General features: G+C 41.0%; 1 protein-coding gene across 1 annotated transcript in view; it reads right to left on the reverse strand.

The window, feature by feature from the left end:
- Positions 1-311: 311 nt before the first annotated feature.
- LOC306776803 (disks large homolog 4-like) overlaps positions 312-26,104 on the reverse strand; it is an 86,763-nt gene continuing 60,970 nt past the window's right edge. The window contains exons 14-24 of the mRNA XM_079267650.1: positions 19,406-19,520; positions 12,840-13,022; positions 9,916-9,979; positions 7,628-7,643; positions 6,457-6,498; positions 5,983-6,033; positions 5,665-5,766; positions 4,986-5,158; positions 4,308-4,417; positions 3,920-4,011; positions 312-3,291 (exon numbers count right to left, since the gene is read on the reverse strand). Coding sequence (XP_079123776.1) covers positions 3,185-3,291; positions 3,920-4,011; positions 4,308-4,417; positions 4,986-5,158; positions 5,665-5,766; positions 5,983-6,033; positions 6,457-6,498; positions 7,628-7,643; positions 9,916-9,979; positions 12,840-13,022; positions 19,406-19,520 — 1,055 coding nt within the window. The 3' untranslated portion in view covers positions 312-3,184. The remainder of the gene's footprint in view (positions 3,292-3,919; positions 4,012-4,307; positions 4,418-4,985; positions 5,159-5,664; positions 5,767-5,982; positions 6,034-6,456; positions 6,499-7,627; positions 7,644-9,915; positions 9,980-12,839; positions 13,023-19,405; positions 19,521-26,104) is intronic.

Here is a 26,104-nt window from a genome sequence, read left to right on the forward strand (position 1 = left end):
GAATTGACCTTGGAGATTCATATTTTGTAGAATTAAGGAGAACAACTAAAACAGCTCAGAGCCTCCCAGAGTCACCATAGCTGCTGCAGTCAGAAAATGCTTCGCCTTCCGAGCCAAGAAGCTGGGTGTCTCTGCTAACGGGAGCCACATTAGACATCAATAGAGACTACAAACCTGCAGTAGAGGTGAAAGTAAAGCAGGATATATTCATATTTACAGATGCACATTCATTCACATTCCACAACGCAAAAAGAATAATCATCTCTGGTCATCGGTCAAGGAATTTCAATAAATCTCGATAAAGACTTTTATTTATTTTTGTACCAAAATAGGCAGTTGGAGCAGGGATAAATATAATGTTAGATATAGATCCATCTCTTCAATAGATTCTTTGCATCGGTGCTTTCCTCTAACAGACAGTGGCATGGTCCCCTGGCTAAAACACACAGCCAGAGTCACACAGAGCGAGTCCACTTCTCTCAACTGACAACACCACTGGTTTACTGGATTCATAGAGCGTTATAGATGGAAAAACGTAATTCAGCTGGACATTCTGTGAGGAAATATTAAAGCTTTTGAAACACATGTGGTCGAAACTATTTATTATTTGGGTCTATGAGCTACTCTGTTGACAGAACGGTCTTTCTGTACGTCTCTGGTCTCCAGTCAGTTTGGAGTCGGCGCCGCGGGGGTTGAGGGTGGAGATGGGAAGTGGGTGGCTGACAAGGTCCGCAGGAACTTTGTTGTCAAAAGCATCTCGGTATTTCAAATGTTACGCTCAACAACAGAGGTTATCGTCATGTTTCAGGTCAGCGACATTTGTGACTTGGCTCTCTTTTAGCTCTGTTTTGGTCTCCACCACCTCCTGAGGGAAATACCTGGCTCTTCAGTCGGGGGCCGGACAACTAAACAATGAACTGAAACTCACATATAAAGTTCCATAAAGCAGAAGGGAGCTGATAATTATCTGTTCACATTGTCACATTGTTTTCACATTGTCATTTGATACATTGTTATTATATAAAAAAATATTGATTATAGTCGCTTTAAGGGAAAAGCCAAATCGTAATCGTCTCACCTGTTGCAGAGGGTTGCATTTCCAACAGGTATTTTTGTGATCACACAGAAGTCTACTCTGCTCGAGGCTAAACCCCGATTTAAATAGTGTATTTCCAGACTGTGACACTCCATACTTTGCTTTATTAATGAAACGTATATTAAAGGTGCCCTGTAGTTTTTTGTAAACAAACACAAGTTGTTCACAGCTGACCCTGCCAAATGTCGATCAGCATTATAGCTCGAAACCAATCACAAGATATGAATAATGCTGCCCGTGGGTGTCAAGATGTGCATAGAGAGGGCCATGTGACTGACACGGCCAGCATCAACAGGCTACTTGTACGGTAAAGTTACATTAGTGCCTGTAAAGCGGTTAACAGATTCAGAATAAAAACATCATGTGATCCTGAAAACACTTTTGAAGATGCAACCCATTGCTGGATAACAGGTAAGAATACAACGCTTTGATTGTCCACCATCTGCCTGTATCACGGAGAGACGCTCGGAGCACTAAGGTCACAGATGGAGCTAATTTCAGGTGTTGTTCATGCACACTAAAACTCATAAATCCAGCATGAACGAAAAATCTGTTGGAAAAAAGAGCTAAAGCAGTTGATCAGTGGGTCATGACAGAAGCGTTTACCAGAGTTCACCTGATGTCTTCAACCACACAACCAATGAGCATAAAGAGTTCCCTGACCTCGTTAGCTCTTTCAAACCAACATAATAATCACTGATAGCTGAAAGAAAAGTGAGGGTATCACACATCCAAATACCTGAAACACTGGGATGGGATCAGCTGTCAAGATGCTTTAAGAAACCAGCCCTCATTAGTGCAACTGCAGTATGAAGGACAGCTAGAACAATGATGCTGATGATTATGATCGTGACGATAGTGTTGATGAAGAAGATGATACACCGTTTGATGCTACAGTGCTCGACTAATGTCACACTGTGAATGTGGAGGAGGAGCGAGATGAAGGCATGAGACAGAGACAAGGAGGAGGAGGACGAGGGGAGGCAGAGAAGCCCTTGTTTGAAGAAGACATGGTTGATACATGTTTTTTAAAACAGAGGATCTGGGCCCGTTGGACTTGAAATCCTGTAAATAAGAGGACGCTTGATAAATGTATCCTCAGATATACTTTTAGAGAATAACATTTTTACAAGCATCATTCTCACACCTTTGAGAAATAAGGACTCAGGGCTCCGAATGGACTCTAAACCATTATGAGGCTCAACACTATTTATTTTAAAGCGATCTAACTTAGTTTTCTACTTAAGTTTTGATTGAGATATCAACAAGGGTCTCAATGGTAGAAATCCTAAATTATTACTAAATTTATGATTTTCTTGCTATACGTCTCTAAACAGTACTATTGTACTGAAATTTCACTTTGGTCCTTGATACCAAAATGCTGGGGCACGTTATAAAGTTTCCAACTCATTTGTTAAGTCTGTAGTCTAAAGGGTGGGACATGAGAGAGAGAGAGAGAGAGAGAGAGAGAGAGAGAGAGAGAGAGAGAGAGAGAGAGAGAGAGAGAGAGAGAGAGAGAGAGAGAGAGAGAGAGAGAGAGAGACAGAACAAGACTAAACAGGAGCAATGCCATGAGGAAAGACAGACAGACCAGTAAGGAGATCAACATTTTGTCCCGAAAACATGCTCTTAAAGCTACAGCGTGCAAAAGTCTGCCTCTTGGTGACAATATTATCATTACAAACCCATACATGAATGCATTACCCTTCGTTAATATGAAAACAACAACGACAACAACAATAAGAAGAACAATAATGAAATCAAATCAGATAATGGTACATGTCGCCTTGATTTGAACCTCCTCCTTAAACATTAAGGAACTGAGCTGTAGGAAGATCCACCAATAGGCTGCTGGACAGACGTTAGCCCCTCCCACTTGAGGAAGTAGCAGTCCCAGATAGTCCCAGCCTCATCCGACTGCATGTGCTTGTGTAAATCGTTGTGTGTGTGTGTGTGTGTGTGTGTGTGTGTGTGTGTGTGCGCGTGTGCAGAAATGTGGGTTTACGAGAGGAAGCAGGCCGATAATAGAAAATTAGAGGAAGTGTTGAAAGAGTGATGTGTGTGATTTTGCAGTATGTGTGTGTTTATTCAAAGTCGCTCCTTGGTGGGTATCCAGATGTAAGGACCAGACTGCTCCTCAATAGTCTGCCTCACCTGCGAATACACTTCCTCTAGAGTCGAGCCATGGACAATGGCTGCAGAAAAAAGAGAGAGAGAGAGAGAGAGAGAGAGAGAAATGAATATACAAGAAGAACATCTACCAAAACATATCACCATGGTAGCCCACTGTGTGTGGAGAAAGAAACTAAAATCAAAATCTCCATTAAAGGAGAAGTAACCGTTAAAGGTCACAATCGGTGTATTTGAGTGTGTGTGTGTTGGATCTTTACACATAGACTTCCTTAAGATCAAGAAGTACAGCCATGTTTGAACCAAACATAATCTCTGCTTGTGGAAATGTAACAAACCGCTTCGTGAATATCTTGTGGTTGACTTGCATAAAGCTGTAACGTATGAAAACTTTACAATCGTTTGCGTTCTAAACAATAATGTTATTGTTTTTGTCAAAGGAACAAATTTCAACGCTTCTCTTTCCTGCCCAAAGTTAGATGAAAAGATGGATACTACTCTAATGTCTGTGAGTGAAGGATGGAAGCATACAGTCTAGAAACAGCTAGTCTGCCTCTGGCCAAAGTACAAAAATAAAAATGCATACCAACACCTCAGACGCTCACCAATTAAAATGTTATATCTTGTTAGTTGCTGCAACTATTTCTTAAAAACCTACAGTACATTGTCTGTGTACGTGTGCTTGTAACTAACCGCTGAAGAACTCTGTGAACTCATGCTCCAGTTTGACAGCTCTGTCGAAGGTCTTCCTCGCCTGGTCCTCAGTCAAACGCTTGTTCATCTCTCTGGAGAGAAAAACAAGAGTTACATATGTCAAGGTGCAGAAAGAGAATTTAAAACACCGTATACATGAAACTAAACCCTCAGCAATCTTCTTGACCTCATTGTGAAGTTCAACAGTGGTCAAATGACATTATGATGATTCACTTTTTTTACAACTGCACCTACACCTAGTTGCTGATGAGGAACATGTGAGTTTTAAAACAAGCAACAAAATGAACCTTGTGGTGAGATTGTTCAACTCAAATACAGGATGTTGTTTATGTTAGGGGGTGGTGGTGTCAATGTTCCCGTTACTTACAGTATGTTGTCGACGTTGCGTGGTCTAATGAACACAGCGATGGGATGGAGGCCTGCCAACTGGAGACGCTTGATCGCATTCCCTGATACATCCAGTATACAGTGTTTACCCTGGGAAAGAGACACAGAAACCGGGTTTCCATTCTATTGTCAAGCTAATTTGAACTGGTTCAGCATCAATTGGTTTGGAGCGAATGAACTCAGCTACAGCGTAGTTTGGACAGAAGTTGGCTTGTATGACTGTAATCCTCCAGTAAACAGAGTAGAAGAAGAAGTAAACTGGAAACACCACGAGTTCATTCTGCCAGAAAGCCCCTTCTGCCAGTGAACTTCTGAGGTTTAGGAAAAAAACCTACTTGGTTAGGTCTAGGAAAAGATCAAGGCAGAAAGCCCTGAAGGCAGACTTCTCCCATACGTGTTAAATGCTCCCGACGTCAGAATTTATTCGGCAAAGGCGTTCCCATAATCCATTTTACGCATCTTTTTAGACAAGGAAAAACCACCTCAAGCAAGCTTTAATTTCTCCAATTTCTTAAAGTTACCGGTGTATCAAATTTCGCTTTTCTAATGCAATACTTCAAAATGTGCATAAAAATATGTGAAGGTCAACACGGCTCGATGTTATTCTGTTTCCGCTGTCCTTTGTATTCTATCTCCTCTCTGCTCTCCTTAAACTCACCTTGTCTGCGACTTCTTTGACCGACTGTATGCTGGTTCCATACAGATGGTTGTTGTACTGCCCGGCCTCTATGAACTTGTGTTCCTGGATCTCTTGCTCCATGAGCTCCCTGGAGGGCATGAAGTGGTAATCTCTGCCGTCCACCTCGTAGTCTCGCCGCGGCCGCGTTGTGTCTGAGTGTCATAGATTTTCCACACATTATTCTTAACACAAACCTTTTTTACCTTAAACCGTGAAGTGTATTTGCTCAAACCTGACCAATCGTTTCGCAACATTAACCACGGGGCATTTCTGCAAGCATGATATGAGGCTGATAGGAAACATACTTAATTATCGATATATTTTTAGAAACATCCAAATTCAACATTGCCGTGGTTTAAAGAAACCTACAATGCCAAAAGTTGTCCTGATGACTGTGTTGCTATTTCACCAATAAAATCACTTAAGTCATCCTGCTGCCTCCTCAGTCTGTTTGCGTCCTATCCCCGCTGCGCTGTATAAACAGCTGTAACATTTACTTGTAGTTAACGTCTTTGATCATATGTTATTACAGCATTATAAACACGATGTTAGAGTTTTCATAATGAACCTTTGCCTTGTGTGGGATTCATCACATAGCTGAAGCAGAAGTTTTACTTTGCCCGTCCGCGAGGGTCCACTATAGGCTTAAGATACTCACGTGGGACGCAGGAGCCAAACTTGTCAGGGAACTCTGAGATGAGGTCATCGTTGATCCGATCTTTCATTGGTCCGAGTATGATGACTGGCCGCGTGTAATTAACTGGAATATGACACACAGAACCAGGTCAACACAGACAAAGATACCCAGTATGTAGAGTAGACATGATATAAGTTGTAAACACATATATAATATCAAAATCATAATTTGTGTATGTGCTGTTGATTGCCTTCAGTAACCCTTCTTCCCAAGACTGAGTAATATAAAGACGAAACAACCTTGAGAAACACAAATTGAAAGATGAAGTTAAGCACTGACCCTCTTGCTGCATGACAGGTTGGTAAGTGAGCAAGATCTCCTCCTGGCCAGCTGATCGGATGAAGAGAAATGATGAACACATTTAGAGGCACAGCGAGCGGGACGGTTGACAACAAAACACACCCGAACCTTTCCTACTTTTGGACTGAACTTCTGCAACAGCTCTGGCTGGAGAAGCAGAGAAAGGTAACTTACACACAAACACATGCGCGCTCGTACACACACACACACACACACACACACACACACACACACACACACACACACACACACACACACACACACACATAAAAACACAAGAATCACAACACACAGTAAATACATGTGCATGTATGCATGACACACCCACAAGCACACACAGAGAAACACACACAAATAAACAAACAAAACTGAACAAGAACGAGCAAAGAAGGAAGAGAGAGAGAGAATAAAAATAAGAATGAAAGAAAGAGATAGCGGAGGGTCTAGACTTACAGGAACTACTCTCATTATCGCTGGTGCCAGAGGTTACCAGCTCTGGAAGGACAAGACAGGTCAGAGTCAGCAACACACACACATACAAACACACAGATTCAGACAAAAACGCACAGACTTACATTGTTTCTATATGTCACACAACCACTGACAGAAAACATCAGACACACAATATCATTCCATCCATCCGTATGGAGCAGGAGGCCGGAGCCTTTCCCAGCATGCAGCATGCAATCCCAAAGGCCTGAACCGTACAGCCTCAAGGAGACAACATGGTTAACCACTTTCTTTAAAATGTCTACCTTATTACATTAATAAAGGCACAAGTCCAGAGGAAAAACAGTTGGCCAAATATTTGGGCATCAACTATTGTACTAATATAACAAAGGAGATATTCTAAAGGGGCACACCCACTTCTTTCAAACTCTACACCTCCAGTTGGTAATGCTATTATTACAAACTTCCCAGAGACAAACGTTACAAAACACTGAAAGTAATAGAAAGTAACTAAGTGCATTTACTCAAGTACTATACATAAGTACAATTCTGAGGTATATGTTATTTACTGAAACATTTTAATCTTATGCTGCGTTGTACTTCTACTATACTAAATCTCAGAGGAAAATATTGGAATTTTTATACTCAAGTTAGCTGCTTTACAAATTCAGATTTTAGACTCAACATCTATAAAATGATCCTCCAATTACTTTTACTTACAAACTTTAAGTACACTTATGTACTTACACTTCAGTATAATTTATAATCTAGGAGAAAGTACTTCTTAATTGTGGTATTAATGCATTCTTCGATTTAAGATCTGAATACTAGCACCGTATTTGTTTTGTGTACTATTGCAGTTTTTGTTAAAAATCCTGTTCCAATATTTCCACAGTTTTACCGACACACTCTGTATGTTATGAGCTCTCCTGGACAGTGGCCTTATGGATTCAAATTTGTACAGTTCTTTCAATCTACTTTACTGTCCATTTCAGATCACCCTCTTCTTCCCTCTCCATCATGCTCCTCTTCCTCATCCCAGAGCAGGATGAAGGAGAAGGAGTTTGAAGGAGGAGAGTGGAGGTGAAAGGTACGACAGTGTCAATCCGGATCGCTGAAGAGCTGAAGTTACATATTCTGACCCACAGGTGTCACTGATGGAGAGAATACCTACCTTTATCATCCTGATCCTGGTGAGAGAGAGAGAGAGAGCGAGAGAGAGAGCATTAGTCATCATACCGAAGATGATCATAACAGTATCTTGACTGAAGCACTATTTGAAATCACACGGGCTTTCTGTTCCTCTCACACACAGTTTGAGCGAGCAAGACTAATTTGCAGTTTTTCTCAGAGCACGGGGGAAACAGCATGTGTGTGTGTGTGTGGGTGATCATTTTTAATTATCAGCTCTTCGCCGTGCAGAGTTGCTGATTGCAGACTTGCTGATTCACGCAGCGCGAGAAAAAAAACAAGCGCGCGAGCTGACAACGCAGTGATATCAATAGCCTGCTTTAGACTCGTGTGTCAGCTCTGATCGTCACGCTGTGTGAAGTGTGATTAAAGTCTCGCTTCGACTTGGAGCTCAGACTGGAAACTTTCTAAGTCAGAACAATCAAAGGAACAACAAGCTAGTTTGTACTTTTAATTAATAGTTAACCCGCCGACACTTTTGCTCGTAACAAGTGGTCTGGCTGTCACTGATGAAACACATTTGTGTCAGCGCATACATGTAGGAGTTGCTCAACTCATTCATTTGTTGATTCAACTGCAAAACAGTCAATTCTCACGTAAAAAGGATCAATAATTGCAGACCAAAGCATATTGGTGAATATTAATGTGGTATTAGTGATGTGAGGTTTAGAGTAATCACAATATTTCCTAGACAACAAAATTCCTCATGACTTACTTGTTGACTAATTTAATAAGTAGAAATAATCATTAACAATCAACAGCAACACCAGTAATTATATTTCTAAAACTGTTCTTTAAACAGCTGCAGCTCATTCACAATACTGAGGTTTCTACATTGGCTAGTAAGGCTATTGTTTAAGAATGGTGTATAGGCATTGTCATTAGACCTTAGGTACATCTTACCATTTCATTTACATTTTTATTATTTTATTATCTTTAAGTTGAAAAAAATGTAGTATTTTTATTGTTATATTATTCATCACTTATTTTATTGTATTTAAGTTGCTTAGTTCTATTCTATTTAATTAGTCCAGTTTATGTTTCACAATGTTTACTACCATTACTGTTATTGTAGCTTTTAATTATATTTCATTACATATTTGTTGAATCATGTGCGTTGTTCTATAATTGCTTAACTTGCTGATTTGTTTTTTGTCTTTTCAGTTATTTTCACCGCCCACTCGTGTTCTGTCTCACTTTTTGCTTGTCAGTCACCTGTGAAGCACTTAAAACTGCAATAACCTGCATACAATGTGCTGTATAAATAAAGTAGGATTGAGTGATTGATTTGATGTCTCTGCCAACGAATTCATAATAACATATTGATTTAATAACACTCACTCTCTGTGGAGCATTAGCATTTGGTGGGTTCATATTGTACCGATGTCAGCTTGTTTCCAGAACACGGAGCAGCTTATGTGCTGTACAAGTAACGCTGTCTTTCCTGCACCTAAAAATGAAAGCGTCCTTTTATTTTTCTACCCTGATTTTCCATATATGTACCGGTTGTATCATGGTCAAACTCATTCAATGTTTACTTTTCCATTTCTCTGAAATGTATTTATTGCTAATTTGTGAAATATTCTACTTCTTCAATAGTATTTTGTTATATTCTATTTGTTCGTTGCTCTCTGGAGCTATAGGCCACAACACATAATTCCACAACACGTACTGCGTGTGATGATGTATGAGACAAAACATGTGTTTTGATTTGATTTAAGTGTCGCGTTCTCACATTGAGACAGCTTGAATGAGAAATGGTAGAAAGGTTTGACACCTCTGTGTGGAGGCATTGTTTGTAATCTATTAACAGCACAGATATGTATAATAAAGTGCGCCGGTGAAATATTAAATGAACACAATGTCAAACCTCCTTCCGCACCTCGTTTAACAGCATCTCAACAAGTTCTCATTCGAGAATTCATCTGAGAACTGAAGCTCACAGAAAGCTGTTATTAAAAGTTTCACATGGTATTCATGATTTATGTTGTTATGTTGCTGTTTTTTAAGAATATTTGACCCACAACAGAATAAGAGAAAACTCGGATTAAAAGGGTTTCATCTTTTTTAAGCAACAACCTTTAGTCGTATTGTTAGAGAGGAAAAAGAGGATGAGTATTTCTTCTGACTTCATCTGTCCTATTATTAGTTACTTATCTGAGTAATGAACCCGTGCTGGTCAGTGCGCCAACACCACTTAGGATAAGACTCGAGTGACCTTTGTGAGGACCAAACATCGTTTTAAAGTTGATAAATGAGCTTTCTACTCACCGATCTGTCTTGAGACCTCGTCACTCTGACCGTCTTTAACCGAGACCTCTCCTTTTTCTCTGCCCTGTGAGATGGAAAGACAGGAAAATAAAAACACGAAGAGAAATGCAAAGCGAGGACAGACATCAACACAAACATCAGAGATTGGATTTAAACAAATACAAATAAATGGCGCAAATTTACTCCCCATCTGTTTGAAGCTGTCATTTTTTTTCAGACAAAATCTGTTCTTTTGCACAGTAACAGTTATAGGGACGGCCTCCTGTCATTGGGACTTTCTTCAGGCATGTTAGACATTATTCATTGCTTCATTGTGAAACACGCCTACACAACAGTAATTGTTCACAGTAAAATAATGGGGGTTTAACCAGGCAAATGTGAACTCTTGATCCCCTTTCATGTCTGGAAGATTAAACCTGTTATCACAGAACATGTGATTAACGTCGTAAATTGACAAGAAAAAAAAAAGAAAAAAAAAGAAAACCGACATGGTTATATTTAGACAATAAAACTACTTGGTATGGTATAGTAAAACATAATATTTTGTCTTGAAATAAGTATTATGAATTAGTTTGTAATGTTATTTAAGTTACGGATGTAAATTAAAATAAGTCAGCGTTGATTTTTGGTTTTGTACTGGATATGAACAGCGGACTTCTGGGGTAAGTTATGTGTTTGTTTACCACACTCGTCCACCCAACCTCTACCTACACGGACAGGTCTATGATTCGAAATGTATTTGTGGTACAAAACTAATTGAATCCAACGTAACTTGACAATGCAAGTTTCATTGTGATAACTTCAAATTTTCTCACATGACAAAAAATAAACAAATGAAGTCAACATATCCAATAACGTTCCTTGTTCAAAAAGTAAATGAATAGCTTATCAGATTTTAAGTATTTTGGAACTATCTTGTCTATAAGCAGGATTTTTGAATAAGCGGTAGCTGATTTGATTTTGTGGACTTTAATATCCAGATATTATATAACTTGACCATAAAGAGATATCTTGTCCACTAATCTGAATGTGATTACATTATAACAAATGAAAAGGGATCTTTCTTTGAAATGACATGATTGGAATGAAATTTGAATGCCAATGGTTATTTTAAGGAGGAGATGAGAGGGGACATGAGGGGAGGGGAGGGAGGAGGACGAGGAGCAGGTGAAACAGAAAGAGGAAGAGAAGAAGGAAGAGAGGAGGTGAGCAGAAAGAGGAAGGGAAGGAGGAAGAGAGGAGGTGAGCAGAAAGAGGAAGGGAAGGAGGTGGAGATGAGAAACAGAGAAGCAGGGGAAGGGGAGACGAGGATAAGCAGGCAGAGGACATATAGTGGAGAGGAGGTGGAGGAGAGGGAGGGACAATTACACAGGCTTCCTCAAAACGTGGCTCATTATTTCACTAATTAACATCACATATTAGACTTCATATCACACCAGCCTCTAATAATCAATGATTGATCAACATTACTCCACCACAGTTTTGAATCCTATAATATCTTGTATCTAATGCTTCCTCTTCTAATATCCAAACATCTGGTGTTCATAATCTAATATCTTCTTTGTTACTTTTTTTCAAATAATAAGTACAGTTCTACTAGCTTTATTTCTTGACTATACCTCAGTTACTCCATTCATAAAGCACCAGCCTCTATTCTAACACCTCCATCTATTAATACCCCACCGTCTACACCTCTGTGTGACAACATTCATCCCTCCCATGCTCCATTCGCTCACTCACACTCATCCTTGCACTAACTAACACTTGCTCCATCCTCGTCACCTCTCCCCGTGTCATAGACGGACTAACTCTAAATCTGCTCTTCCCACCGGGGAAACTTATCAACATCTGTCTGTCACGTCCTCTGCTGGGAAACAATGAGGAGGTGAGAGGAAGAAGTTTCCACTTTACATTCAGCAGATTCTATATAATGATGTGTTGAGCCAACAGCAGAATGACACACCAGCGCAAACTAAAACCAATTTAAAACTCTCCACCGCTGAGAGCTGCCCAGGATCAGAAAATGAGGAGGAGGATAGAAGGGGAGTAGAGGAGGGAAGGAGAACAGCAGGGGCCGATGAAACAGAAAGAGAAGAAAGAAGCGGAGATGAGGAGAGGAGGAGAAGGAGAAGAGGAAGAGAGAACAAGGAGGAGGAGAGGAGAGGAGGGAAGGAGAGGAAGAGGTGCAGGTGAAACAGAAAGGAGGAGGAGGAGAAGGAGGAAGGGACGAGGAGGAGGACGAGAGGAGGAGATGAGGGGAGGAGGAGGAAGAGGAAAAGAGGAGAGGACAAGGATGAGGAGATGAGAACAATAGGAGAGGAGAAGAATGCAAGGAGCAGGGAGCAGGGGAGGAAAGAGGGAGGAGCAGGTGGAACAGAAATAAATATAAGAAGGAAGAGGAGGAGATGAGGAGAGGACATGAGTAAAGGTGGGGAAAAAGTAGAGGAGCAAAAAAAGGAGAATGGAGAGAATGAGAGGAGTAAAAGAGGACAAGAGGGGGAAGAGGTGAGGAAAAGGATAGGAGGAAGAGGAGAGAAGGAGGAGGAGAGAACTTGGAGAAGGAGAAGAGTAGTTGGAAGGAGAATTAGGTGGAAGAGAGGAAGAGTAGGTGGAGATGAGGAGGAAGAGCAGACGAGGAGGAGGGCATGAAGAGCAAATTGATTATGTGAAAGGAGAGTGGGTACAGCATCGATGTTTGGCGTCTAGGCTCTGACCTTGTCTCTCCCTCTCCAGGTTCAGGACAGCAGGAAGTGGGGAACAATGACATGAACGTCTCTACTGGGAAATGCTGTATGTTGCAGTGAAAGTACTGTTCCATGTGAGCGTAGGAACAGGGGCTCGAATCAACTGCCTAAACCAGCTCAAAGACTTCAATCAATCAAAATAAACAGCCCACTCCCATCCCAAGCCCTTTGACCTCTGACCTCCTGCGGCTGGGTATGACTCCGACTTCAGGGCAGTTTGGAGGCGGGGGGCTGAGGTGACGGGCTGGCCACCACTCCTCTTCGCCAGCGCTGCTCACGTGGAGGACATCCCCGAAATGGAAAGGCAGGGCCTGATTGGGTGTGCTCAGGTCTGACGCGCTTCCATCGTAGTCGAACAACGCTCTGCAGACAGACGGAGAAACAAACTATGTACAATACACATCGAGAACAACACACCTTTAGTGTGACAATATAATCTGCTGGAGGGGACGGAAACAGACAATGTGGGGACATTGATGTTGAAATGCTGCTTATTTTGGTTTGTCCTAAATATGAACCCCCAACTCACCTTTTGCTGTTAGAAATGTCAAAATATTCATTAACCATTTTCTCTTTTCTAATTTAGAAAAAAACCTTTGTCCTGATGCCTTTCACATTTCTCACAACTATTGATAACAACCTGACATCTATCAGAAACACTAAAATAATAGAATAAACTGACAAAACAACACAGACAGACAGATCTGTTGTAGTATATAAAAGCCAAAACAGCTGAGGGCTGTTTTCCTACACTAATATCTTATGACGTTGTCTGTGTGTACATGCCTCTGTGTGTGTGTGTGTGTGTGTGCAGTTGTACACATCTGTCTGCGCGCATGTCACTCTGTTTGTGTGCTTTTGTGTGTGTCTGAACGGTGACCACAGAGTTCCAAACCAGTCCAGAGGGAAAAGAGCTTGGAAAGTAAGGCCAGCAGTATGTGTGTGTGCGCGTGTGTCCGTGTGTGCAAAGGAACTAGAGCTGAAATAACTGGCATCCCCTAAAGTCCCTCCTGCCTTCATCAATAAAACAGAACATAGACGGGAAGGAGGAACGGAGAAAGAAAATCTGACAGAAGAGGTAGACACACAGAGTCTAACATCAGCACAAAAACCATAATCTCATGTTTTACTGATGTTAGATTGAAAGATGAGAAAAGGAAGACCTCCCCATGGACATTATATATTTAGCTGGCTGCTAAAACGGGACTTCATGATCTTTAAATCAGATGAAACAGGACCATCAGGCACCAAGCTCAGTTCATTATATTTTACAGGAATGTAATTTCTACATAATTTCTTGAAAGTGTGCTTACAGGGTGAAATTAAACAACACAATACTTTGCTCGTCCGCGGCCTCTACAACGAGACATGAAAGAGTTTTAGGATCCGACGCCCCCATCAGCAGCAGCGGTTCCAAAAGGTTAGGTTTTAGGAACGTAGTGGTTGGGGTTACTTCACTAAGGTTTGGGGAGCTTCAGAATAACCACATGGTTATGGGATGATTGTGTTAATTTAAAAAAAACCTGTTGACTGTTGGTTGGAAACAGGAAACAAACAGCGGTTTACGTGTTGGTCCAATGTATCATTGACCCATCTAGCCACTCTATAGCAACGTCACCTGACTCCTCCAAAAGCTACTTCTTGGGACGGGAGATTCAGAAAGAGAGTTATGAGGATGGAGACTGTACTTTAGTGAGTTATGTTCAGTGTTTTCACTGATTTTCTAGAGGAATCTTCTTGAAAGAACGTATCTATTTAAATGGGAGTACATCTTTATTAATCACTCATTTAGCATTGGAAACATCCCCTTTACAGATGTTGAATTGTATGTTTGTTTGTAGATACATTCACAATCAGAGTTCATCAGTATTATCAACGTGTTACCCAGACTTCTAAACTGTGGTGGCTTCTGTTATATATTAATACAATGTATGATTGAAAACGGAGATGGCATGTGTACGGTTACAGGTTATACTGGATATATAAGGTGCAGGGTTACATTTACATTCGTTGTTCCACGAATACATGCGTAAAGGGAAACTGTCAGATGTGAGCGTAAAAACAACCTTACACAAGAACATGCATGGTAAAAAAACAAAAAAGAGTGCTTTCATAAGAGTTACACACATCCCAAAGGTAAGCATGTTACACTGCTAGTGTGTATTATTATTAAGTCCACCGCGATGTAAATGTAACTGGAAATCAATTACCTGTTTTCAGTGTTACAGTCAGTTTAATTCCTATGTGGGAACCTTGGAAATCGAGTTATTAGAGTGAAGGAACACACTGTAATCACAGCAGTGTTTCAGACCGGCCTCATCCCAGTGGGTGAGTTAACCTGTGGAAATAAATCCATGGAAATGTGTAACCTTAACTATTATATTCACCCAAACTCTATTTCAGTATAACCTTTCTGTAGCATCACTGTGTATATTGATGTATGTATGTGAAAGGTTACAAGAAATACTGTAAACATGAGGTGCAGTGTTGCATTTATATCGCTGGGACCACAGATATATTCATGAAAGGGCAGCTGTCAGGTGGAAGTGTTTAAATGATCCTCCTTTCCTTCATTATGTCACCACGAGAGAAATATAAAGTACAGCAAGAAATAAGAGTTCTACGAATCCCAAAGGGATGTTTTAGCAAGCAGGTTACACCGATGGATCGTTTCTTATTAAGGCCACATGTAAATGTAACTCTAAATCAATTACCAGCTCTAAGTATTACAGTCGTTTTAATTCCTATGTGGGAGCCTCTGAAATCTCATTACTCGAGTGAAGGAACACAGTAATTACTGCAGAGTGTAACAGAAACACCTGGTCATCTTTTACACCTTTTCCCAATGTAAACAACATGGTGCTGTTTTCTGCACAGCCGGCAGCCTTTAGTTCAAACTGCATTGCGGTTTTACTTTTCACCGAATACGCATAAGATTACCGCATACATGCACTTTATTTCAGAACATGCAGGGTAATTGACTGCAATCTGAACGTATGATGTTGAATAAAAAAAAACAGGGAGTAAGTATATAGTACTTTACAACCTTTAAAACATATACTGTATTTTTTATATTTACTGTTCTCATACTATAATTTCATCAAATCTAATATATTCTGAGAATAAAAGTCAGACCACATTCAAACAACTTACTTAAAAAAAAAAGCTCCTGAGCAATTTGAAACCATAATATTCTGTTTCAACAGGCAAATGTCCCAGAGTATTTTGTTTGCTCAGATGCTTGGGAATTGATATACGCACAAGAACACTACAGACATTGGTTTCATTTTACACCGAGTCTAAGCCTTCATACAGCTCTCGAACCTCAATCAATGCATCAATGTTCTGATATAAATCCAATGATCAAATCCTCATAAAACATAATGACATGTCAGGTCAGGTTGCCCTTTGAACCTGTCTTCATATGCTTTGGTAGCAAATAAATCCAAATAATGTTAAATGTGCAGCTGCATAAATAAAATCTATGTAGAGAAAATATAAAGACATTAATTCATATTTGTCATTGAGAATATAATATACACTTTGAATGGGGATGGGACTTTATCATTACTTTGTCCCTGCCTTTCCAGTGAATCTTTGTGGTGTATAAGGACACGCTATCGAGCCATACGGTGCGTTTAAAACAGGACATTAAGGGTGTAAAATAAGAAGGAGGGAGGACACACACAGATGCACACACACACACACACACACACACACACACACACACACACACACACACACACACACACACACCTTTTACACAAAAGACAGTCATAGATGTCACCTTGCTTCAGTGACATTTCCTCTGGGAAAAGGTTAGTCTTCTTACCCATTATGCATATTCTGCTAACACCCCACTACACACACACACACACACACACACACACACACACTGTATGTACATGCATGAACACACACACAGTAGCCCACAGCACCAGACACCCCAAATCTGTCACGCACCAACAGCCTCACCGTGACCAATCAGTGGCCAGTCTGCGAGTTCCTTTTTTTTAAATGTAAAGCTGATTGGCCATTTATGTGCAGTAACCAGCAACAGGTATATCTATTATATAGTCGTCATAGTAGTTATAGTAGTCGGATACAACCTGCTTTCTTCTCTGAATAATGCATTTAAAAGCTATATTCCAAAATGCTGTGTTTCATCTGGGAGAAACCTTGATATGTGACATTCAGGATATGAACTACAATCAAAAAAGTGAGGGATCATTTATCATCAAAGCGTAACATAACTGCTGATGTCAATATGTTTCTTTTTAGGGATTGATCTTTTTTTTAACACCAAATCATGACTACGTTCCTAATTTTAGTTTTTTGTCAATTAATTCTTTAAAATTACGCAATTTATAGTTGTAGCCCCTCCCCTGGTAAGAAGTTTAACCAAAGAGTGATTTTTCCAGCTTACATTGATTCATTTAATTGGTTAGTGTCAACTGACAGCTTAAAAATTAGACAAACACAATATTGTGTTTATAAGGAACAGAAATATGTTTTTACTTTTTCTTTCCCGTCTCTTTAACAATCTTTGGAGCCTTCAGATTCATCTCGGGACCGTTGAGGGAGTCCCAGGTTAAATACCGGGGGGGGTTTATTATTCTATATAACCATGACATAGTCCTTGCTTGATTTTAATAAGACTGGGAGGAATGTTGTCATTCACATTCATCATGTAAACTGATTAACTCACAGGCGATGTCATTATTATAATTAGCTGAATCATGGATATGTTCCAATTAAATCTAGTATACAGTCAAGCACAGCACGATCTGTTTGCAGCATGGCCCAAGAGATGCCGCAGTAGGCCTCTGGACTGAATCTAATTAAACTTTCATTTTGTTTTGGTCTGTGAACCTGCTGTTTTGGTGTTATACTATTGGCTATTAAAGCAGATTCATATATAAAAAACGTTGTGTTTTTTCTATGTGATTGTGGTTATTATTTTCTGCAAAATATCAATCTGAAATCACGTGCCTGTAACTTCATTCTAAGCTAGGAAACAATTGGAACAATTACGGTTTTCACTGTGCCAAAACAAATGGGACATGTCTTGGGTATACAATTGTTAAATTTGTCGTAACATATTTTATTATATTCTACCACCTTTTGCAAACAAGTGCAAATTATAGCCAAATAAACTTCAAGTGAATTATTATTGCACCATTCCACTGTAATGCATCTCAAAGTGCTTTTCAGCACATCACAACAATCAGTGTGTAAGCGTGATGATGCAGAACTCTTCTGATTTAATCAAATGAGCAGCGGACAGAACGTTTCTCCTTACTTTTATCCAAAGTCAAGTAAAAACACACTTAATTCATGCTAATGATAGTCATGCCTATGGGTGACGGCAAGCAGCTGCAATGTCATGTTTCCACATATTTTTCTATTAAATCTACACTTCACAAACAGGATCATTGGTTTTAATGGCGGGTATGCCAAATAGGTCGTTCCAGGTTTTACAAAGCATTGTGGGTCCACTGGCATGAACTTTAACACACTCTAAGAAATGAATGTGAAAGCTTGGCCTCTATCTGCCTGTACAGGATCTGACCCCAGCGCTGCTCCGTGTGTGAGTCAGTCTGTGAGAGTAGTTCAAGGTGACTCTTCCAGGCCACTAGCACACAGTTCAGGTCAGATGTTCCTTTCATGCCCAGTACTTGTCAGCTGTAGTTTCCTCTGAGCTTTGTATTTTTGGACCAGATATATAAACGATGTTGAATGTTTTGGTGCTCATTTCTCTAATCTAAGGTGATGTTACCAGCACAAGAGTCAGTCACGATGTCAACAAAGAGCCAGTTAAGGGTTCATGGCTGAGACAATTCACAGTTTTACTATTTCTTTCAGAATATCCTCCGTCACAAACATGTTGTCAACTGTGGAGCGTCTACACAGATAATACAAACACGGATAAAATAAATAATATATTGTTGTGTAACAATAAACCTCATTGACTATCTTCACAGCATTGGTCTCATCTGAAATGGCACAATATCAAATAGTCAGAATTACTTTGACAATGACTCTTCATTTCAGTCGCTTTTTTTAAAATCCATGATTGAAATACACATCTAGAAAAAAGTTTTCATTTTAATTAAAATGACAGAGACTGGGGCCGATATTTGCTCTTTGATAACTTGTTGAATCATCTTCAGTTGTAGCCTAACTGATACAACTCTGAATGTTTCCCTGCCTCTTTAAAGCCTAACACGTGGATTTAATCATTAGTGTGATCATTAGAGCGACTGTCTTTGCTTTCCATTGTATTGATCTACCAAGAGCTCCATTGTGACTTATCTGGTCCCAGTGACCTCGCGGTTAATCAATATTTCAACTGCTGGGATTCTTGTGAAGAAAGGATCTTAAAATTGTAGCTGGATTAGGACTGACACTGCTTCTGGGCTCTGCAGAGGATGGACGGGGTGATTCAGAGAAGACTGAACAATCAGGACAGGCAAGGACAAGAGGACAGAGGAGCACACAAACACACAGGAAACCGAGAGAGTTGACAGGCGATGGATGTGTTTGTGTTTTCGACAGTATTGCCAGAAAATCTAATTGTGATTTTAAAATGTGATAACCTCTCTTCCAGCATCTCAGACACACAAGATGTGGAGCAGACAGTTGAGATAAGACCTTATAATAGTTGTGTCACTCTGAAGGACACTAGACAATCAGTCACCACAGACTGCTGTGTGTGTGTGTGTGTGTGTGTGTGTGTGTCTTACCTGACGTATAGTGTGCGTTTCTGTGTGGAGCGGAGCGACGTAGAGCTGGAGCTGACACTGCTGGTCATCATCTGTTCCCTCAGGTCATGGATCTTCGCCTCGAAACGACTGTACTCTACACACACACACACACGCAGACACACAAAATGAAGACAAACACTGTTAGACCTAGCAGAGCAGGCAACAGCTTTTAAAAATGAATGCTGACACAAACTACTGAAATATAGATCATCGAATTTGCATGCAACACGTTACTCCACGTTAGAAGCAGCTGAGCGGCAGCGATTTTTTTTACGATTCAATCATCTTTGCTCGTTCAGGAATCTCATGACGGTTCGATGATCAAAGAGAAGATCAGAGGCATGAACAAACACATCTTTAAGGTGGTAGAGTGTTTATGCACTGTGTGAACCACATTTGCTACAAATGGCAGGAGTACAACAAGAACAAGATGCATTTTGAAATTGCAAGAAGTTTGTTTTTCATGTTCAAGGACAGAAGTGTTGGACTATCCTGCTTAGCTACAAACACTCGCACACGCACATTACATGAACACACAAACACACACACACACACACACACACAAATTCATCGATTTGCAGACACCAGCATTGAGCTGTCAACTGATTCTCTACAGCCATAATCTAATAGTCTGTTTGATCAGAATATTAACTCCTGTTACATCAGACCCAGTCCATGTCATCATAAACACACACACATCCACACACTCATAGACACACACACACACACACACACACACACACACACACACACACACACACACACACACACACACACACACACACACACACACAGCCAGTTTGAGATACACCACTCCTCAATATCTGCGTTTACAAATCTCTTCACGCAGGATGTTTTGTTATTCATATATGCAGATATCAGATTGTATTTATTTTATTCGATAAATCCATCCAGCAGTGTCCAAGGAAATAACTGGTTGAGCCGGCTGAGAGAGAGAGAGAGAGAGCGAAGGTCCTTTTGTGGGTGGACCAGGTGTCACTGATTGGATAGGAGGTGTTAGTTGATTGGGAGCATCGTGAAACAAAGAAGGAAGGCCAAGTACACAGAACCTTACTCAGGTCATAACAGGCAGGAACAGACCTTCAGTGGGGTCAACACTAGGCGTGTTTTAAAATGCTGAACAAACCAAGATGTGGGCGGAGATTCAGAGGTCTGGAACGAGGCTATCAACTTTAGTCCGAACCACTTCCTTATTCCCTCCTTCATTGTTTTCTTCCCTCAAATAGTGAAACGTTTGGTTTCATAAGTCTGCCGTACAGCTAAAATTGGGCTTCAGTCTCTTTTCAACCACAAGAACAAGAATGATTTCAAAGTGAGTTTTGTTTTTGTGGGAAAGAACTGACACAAAACTGTAAAGCCATGTGACTCAGGCAAAATGTGTCAAACGTGTCAAACAGGCGAGTCTGCAATGAACACAAGCTGCACATATACATGCACACTGAGTTCAAACTGTGACGTTGAAGCAGCTCAGCAGTGGTGTGACTGAGCACCATTGGTGTAGGAGTTACTAGTTAGCTAGCTCATATTTGCTCATTGGCTATAATGTATTTAACCGACTAGAAACACAAAGCTGGAATCAAAACAAACAAACACAGCAACCGCAATACTGCTGCCGAAACATGTCAACGCATTTGTTTTCCTCAAACCTGTGCAAATTCAAATTGCCCCAGTGCATTTTGCTGATGTTTTACACAACTAGAGCAATGGATTTTCAAACAGCACTTTCAGCCTTAATTGCCAGGAACGACTGTATCCCCATCTCACTTGAATGACAAGTAGTACATTGCGAGAGAGCAACCAGTTGGCCAATCAGTGGAAAGTGCAATGGTTTGCTCACACACTCAGCAAAAGAAGCCCTGTGCTTCAGTATCCTCCTGCTACATGCTGCAAAAACGCTTTACTTTCTGACCCATTTTTTTTTTCTAGTGGTCATAAAAATGTCATCGTGCCTCTTTAATTATAAATGTACATTATTTATGGGAATTCGCAAAGAGGGAAAACAAATGAAAGAATGTGCATTCATGGCTTTTTAGGGTGTTAGTCTTCTTTCAGCAGGAAAAGTAAAACAATATCAACTTATATCCAGGCGATTGCTGTCTCAAAATGTCATTCAATTGAGATATTCTTGATTCAGAGTGGCTGAACAAACAGCAGATAAGTGTGAAGTAAATCTTTAATGACTGTGCTTTCGTCTCCTTAGCACCACACAGCGTCCCAGAGATCTCTGAACTAACACACGGATGACAACGCCGCTGGCAATAAGCCTGCAAAAGCCCTTCTGAAGGATGTCCCTGTCTGCGTGTGTGTGTGTGTGTGTGAACCATTACTGTGGACTATAGAATCGAATTAACTGAGTAATTCAATCATACTCGAGGTACACTACACACACACAAACACACACTTACACACAGACACACACACGTACACACACAGATCTAGAACCTGCAGTATCTCCTGACTTTTCCTGTTTTCCTCCCTATTTCTGTTTTCATTTCCTTGTTTACATCTCTACTAACACGCTCAGCATCTGAACACTGTCAGGAACCAGCCCACAACACCCAGATCTCAGCATCTGATTCCCCCCAAAGCGTTCATCAATCTGACACATTGAAGCTCACTGACACAAACAACTAAAGTATATTAAAACGGCTCCAAGACACACACTTCTGAAATCACTGAAATATTCAGAGTAACAAATTCCGCACGCTTTTTTTTTTTTTTACTTCTATGCTACGGTTTCAAACAACACATTGATGTTCTGGAAAAAAAAGAACTTTAATGAATTTGATGTTTGCTGACAAGGCGGTTCACGTTTAACATCCAATTTTATTTCTTGCTTTAATTTTACATATTTCCATCGCTGATCTCAGTCCGGCATATTCAATCTGAGCTCTAATCCATTACAAATTGATGGATTAACACTTCTATTTCTGTTTGTCTCACTGGACACACCCCAGAGCGATCACACACATCGACATCACCAGACACTGTGTGAACGTTCATCATCATCACCATCTCACCGTCTTTGTCAACACACATGGCCTCAATGCAGCATTACGGGATTAAGAGGAAGAGAGAGAGTCAGAGAGGGAGCGAGACAACAAGACAGAACGAAGAGAAGGAGAGGAAACAGATTGACGACTGCGACTGAGTTCAGATGTATTCCAGCGAAATCACATCCGACACAGTAAAGTTCATCAATGAGAGGTGGTGTTGAAATAGATTATGTAGAGCTACAGAGAGTTGATGTGATCTATAGAACAAAGACTGTGTTGCAGCTGTTGGATATCAGTGATATTGAGTCCTGAAGAGAAAGACAAAGCCGGCGCTGCCAAGGCAGCAGGTCTGATCGTCTTCTACTGTCAGAGCAAAGCGTGCAGGTGTTGAGAAGTCAGAGCTGAGCTTGATCATCCAGCGATACAGTAAAAGTACCACAGTTAGGAGAACAAAAAGTGTTCATACTAAACCGCCGATGTTTCCTCATCACTGATAATTTCTCTCACTGTGAGACAAAGTCATGAGACCAAACAGAGCGTAGGAGTCACCATGTTAATGCAGCATCACCGGTCATCAGAGGGATAACAGTGTCACCAGATCGCTCCAATATTAGCGTTACCATCATTTCCCCAAAACACTCCCCGAAACAGTGATGCCGAGGTGATTCTAGAGGCAAGATGCTGACAGATAAATCAGTTCAGGTCTGTCTCTCCCAACTACCGCACCAGCTGTACTCACATGCTGCTGGCAGACAGGCAGGCTCAACAACGTCCACACCATATGATGCCGGTACGGTGGCTTTCGGATAAGTGTCTGTGCGTGCGAGAGTGGGGTTTTTGCCGCTTAGAGTCCCGGGATGTGAATGAGAAAGAAAAAAAAAAACAGGACGAGAGAGCGAGAGAGCAGATGTGTGTGTGTGTGTGTGTGTGTGTGTGTGTGTGAGAAAGAGAGATGATGGAGAAGATCTAACGCCAGCTCCACATTGGATCCAGCATGTGAGCGAAGCAGCGTGTGAAATGAAGCGTGTGTAGGTATGCAGAAGTGTGTGGTATAGAGAGGAGGTGTGTGTGTGCGTGTGTGTTTGTGTGTCTAAAATCAGTCCAGTGTTGCTCAGCTGCCACAGAAACAACAGATGCTAACTCTCTCTCTCGCTCTCTCTCTCTCTCTCTCTCTCTCTCTCTACTGCACACTTCTCTTTCTCTATCTCTCGTTCGCTGGTGCGTTCGTTTGCTCCTCCCCCTCTTCGTAAGCAGCTTGCTGTCGGGTGGAGACACACATGCATGTGTGCGCGGACACACACACACACACACACACTCACCAACAGACACACACACCGTTCCCTCAGGTCACTCATGCAGGAGGCTGAGTCGATGCCAGGCTCTCCTGCCCTACTTTGGCCCAGGGAATCGGTCTACACACACACACCCATGGTGTTGAAAGCTTGACCAAGCATTTGGAATATTGATTTTTGGGATGCTTAATTAAAAGCTCAATTCATATTCTTTAAATTGATTTTCCATTCCTTTTATATAGGAACAGCAAAAAAAAAGAAGACATTAGTATCTGCCTTCATAAGGCATAAGGACTTTCTGCTATGCATGATTTATGTCTGTCTGTCTCCAGCTGTCTCTCATCCTCTCTCCATCTCCACTTTCTGTGAAGCTAATTTTAGTTTTTCTCTGTCTGTCTGGTTCTCTTCTCAAGGGTTCTAAAAGGTATACGAAACCCTGTACTGGAAAAATGTGACTTTTTTCAAGTCAAAGTCAGTCAGTCATGCTATAGGCTTCAATAGTCTCTTCAAATAAACATCCACTTCGATCTTTTTCTCTGGACATCAAGCTCCCTAAGAGTGATTCAGTGAAACATATTGAAATCACCACACATGAAGTTTCACGTGATCAGCAGCTAACCGTTTCTGTCAACGCACATCATCTCATTGTAGCATCATCAGATTAAGGAGCAAGAGAGAGACACAGAGATGGGGAGCAAGAGAGAGACAGAGAGATGGGGAAAACAAGACATAGTGGAGAGAGAACGAGAAAAGGGAGAAGAGAGGAGGAAGAGGTGGGGGAGGGGTGATGACAGGGACTAATGACTTTGGGGCTCATATACTCTCTTTCTTCATTTACCTCTCCTCTCCTCTCCTCTCCTCTCCTCTCTTCTCTTCTCCCTAGAGGAGCATTGTTCCTCCATTCAGCAGCTGGCAGAGACCTTTTCTGCATTGTGCAGCTTCAGTGCTAACAGAAAACCACTGGAGACGGGCAGTGCTCATCTTTAGTGTGCATTGCACCAATGTTTTCCTTTCAGATCTCCCTTTCTAATATCCAATCAGATGTATTTAATGTAGATAACCTGCAGGAAAGAACATGGCTTTTATGTCTTGTGTCATTTGTATTGCTCATGTTACATTTAAAGGAACTCATTGGAGTTATTGACCACTGGTAGTGCTATTGAGCAATGTTTCCCTGAGTGGGTCCCGTTTTGTTTGTATCATGCACCTGATAGCTGCCGCTGATTTCACGCTATTCCACTGATGGACAGTTGGTGGCGGTGACGTACGGAGAGAAGTAGCAATGTCTTTACAAAGGCAGGGAAGAAGATGACGCCAGGCCGGTGAACATTGTGTCAACACATTGTGTATACAGGTGTTTTATGAGCAAAGAAATTGGTGAGTAATACTGGCTCCACAGGGCACCTTTAGTATGTTTGTATTATTTTACCTGTCTGAATCCTTTTACTGTTGCTGCTGCTGCAAAAATCGAATTAATTATCTCAATTTTCAAGACATTGTGCAGGCTTAACTTAGTTTTTAATCATTATTAAGTCGATATCAGTACATATCAGACTACAAAAGGACTGATCCTTTACTGAGACGTCCCTCTTGCATTTGTACACATATCCTCCACTTGGTCTGTTGTTAAAGTGAACCAGAATCAATATCTAAAAATAGCATTGCTGGAGGAGACTCATCTATAATTGATACGATACACTACAGTAATCTATATTGATATTGATCTCCGGATCAGATTGCAGAGGAGACTAGAGGACACAAAAAGAGACCAGAATTCAAGTTTAAATGCCAAGACTGAAAATGACTGAAAAGCCAGCCAGTAGCGCGGTGGCACGCTGCACAGCTCATATCAGTAACTTTCCTGTTACAAGTGATGCCTCCAATTCCCCAAATCACACTCTTTTAATGGTGGATCAGATACCACAGGCACCAGCAGCACTGGAGAGGAGCGGAAGCACTGATAGGTGGATAGGAAGGAAACGGACGAAGAAGTGGAAAGAAACTGAGCGACAATGAAAGAACAGAGAGATAAAGTGTCTTAGGAAAAGAAAGGAAAGCAGCCTACTGTATTCATTCAGCAGATAATATTACCACAACTCTGTGTCTGGAAGCTCAAAGAAAGAGCTGCTGCTAATCTTTTACTTAACACACACACACACACACACATACACAAAGTGTAATAAACAGGCTAACAGAAGTGCAGATAATCCTCTCTGCATCGCCTCAGTATTACGGTTACTGCTGACACGCACCGCCTCTGTGTGTGTGGTGTGTCTGCAGTATGTGTGTGCGAGTGTGTGTCTGTGACGGTTGTGTGTAATCCTGGTTACTCATACTGCTGTCAACCTGCAGGCATTAGCAGTCCCACA

Source organism: Melanostigma gelatinosum (assembly GCF_949748355.1).
Source record: "Melanostigma gelatinosum genome assembly, chromosome: 4".
Taxonomy (NCBI): domain Eukaryota; kingdom Metazoa; phylum Chordata; class Actinopteri; order Perciformes; family Zoarcidae; genus Melanostigma; species Melanostigma gelatinosum.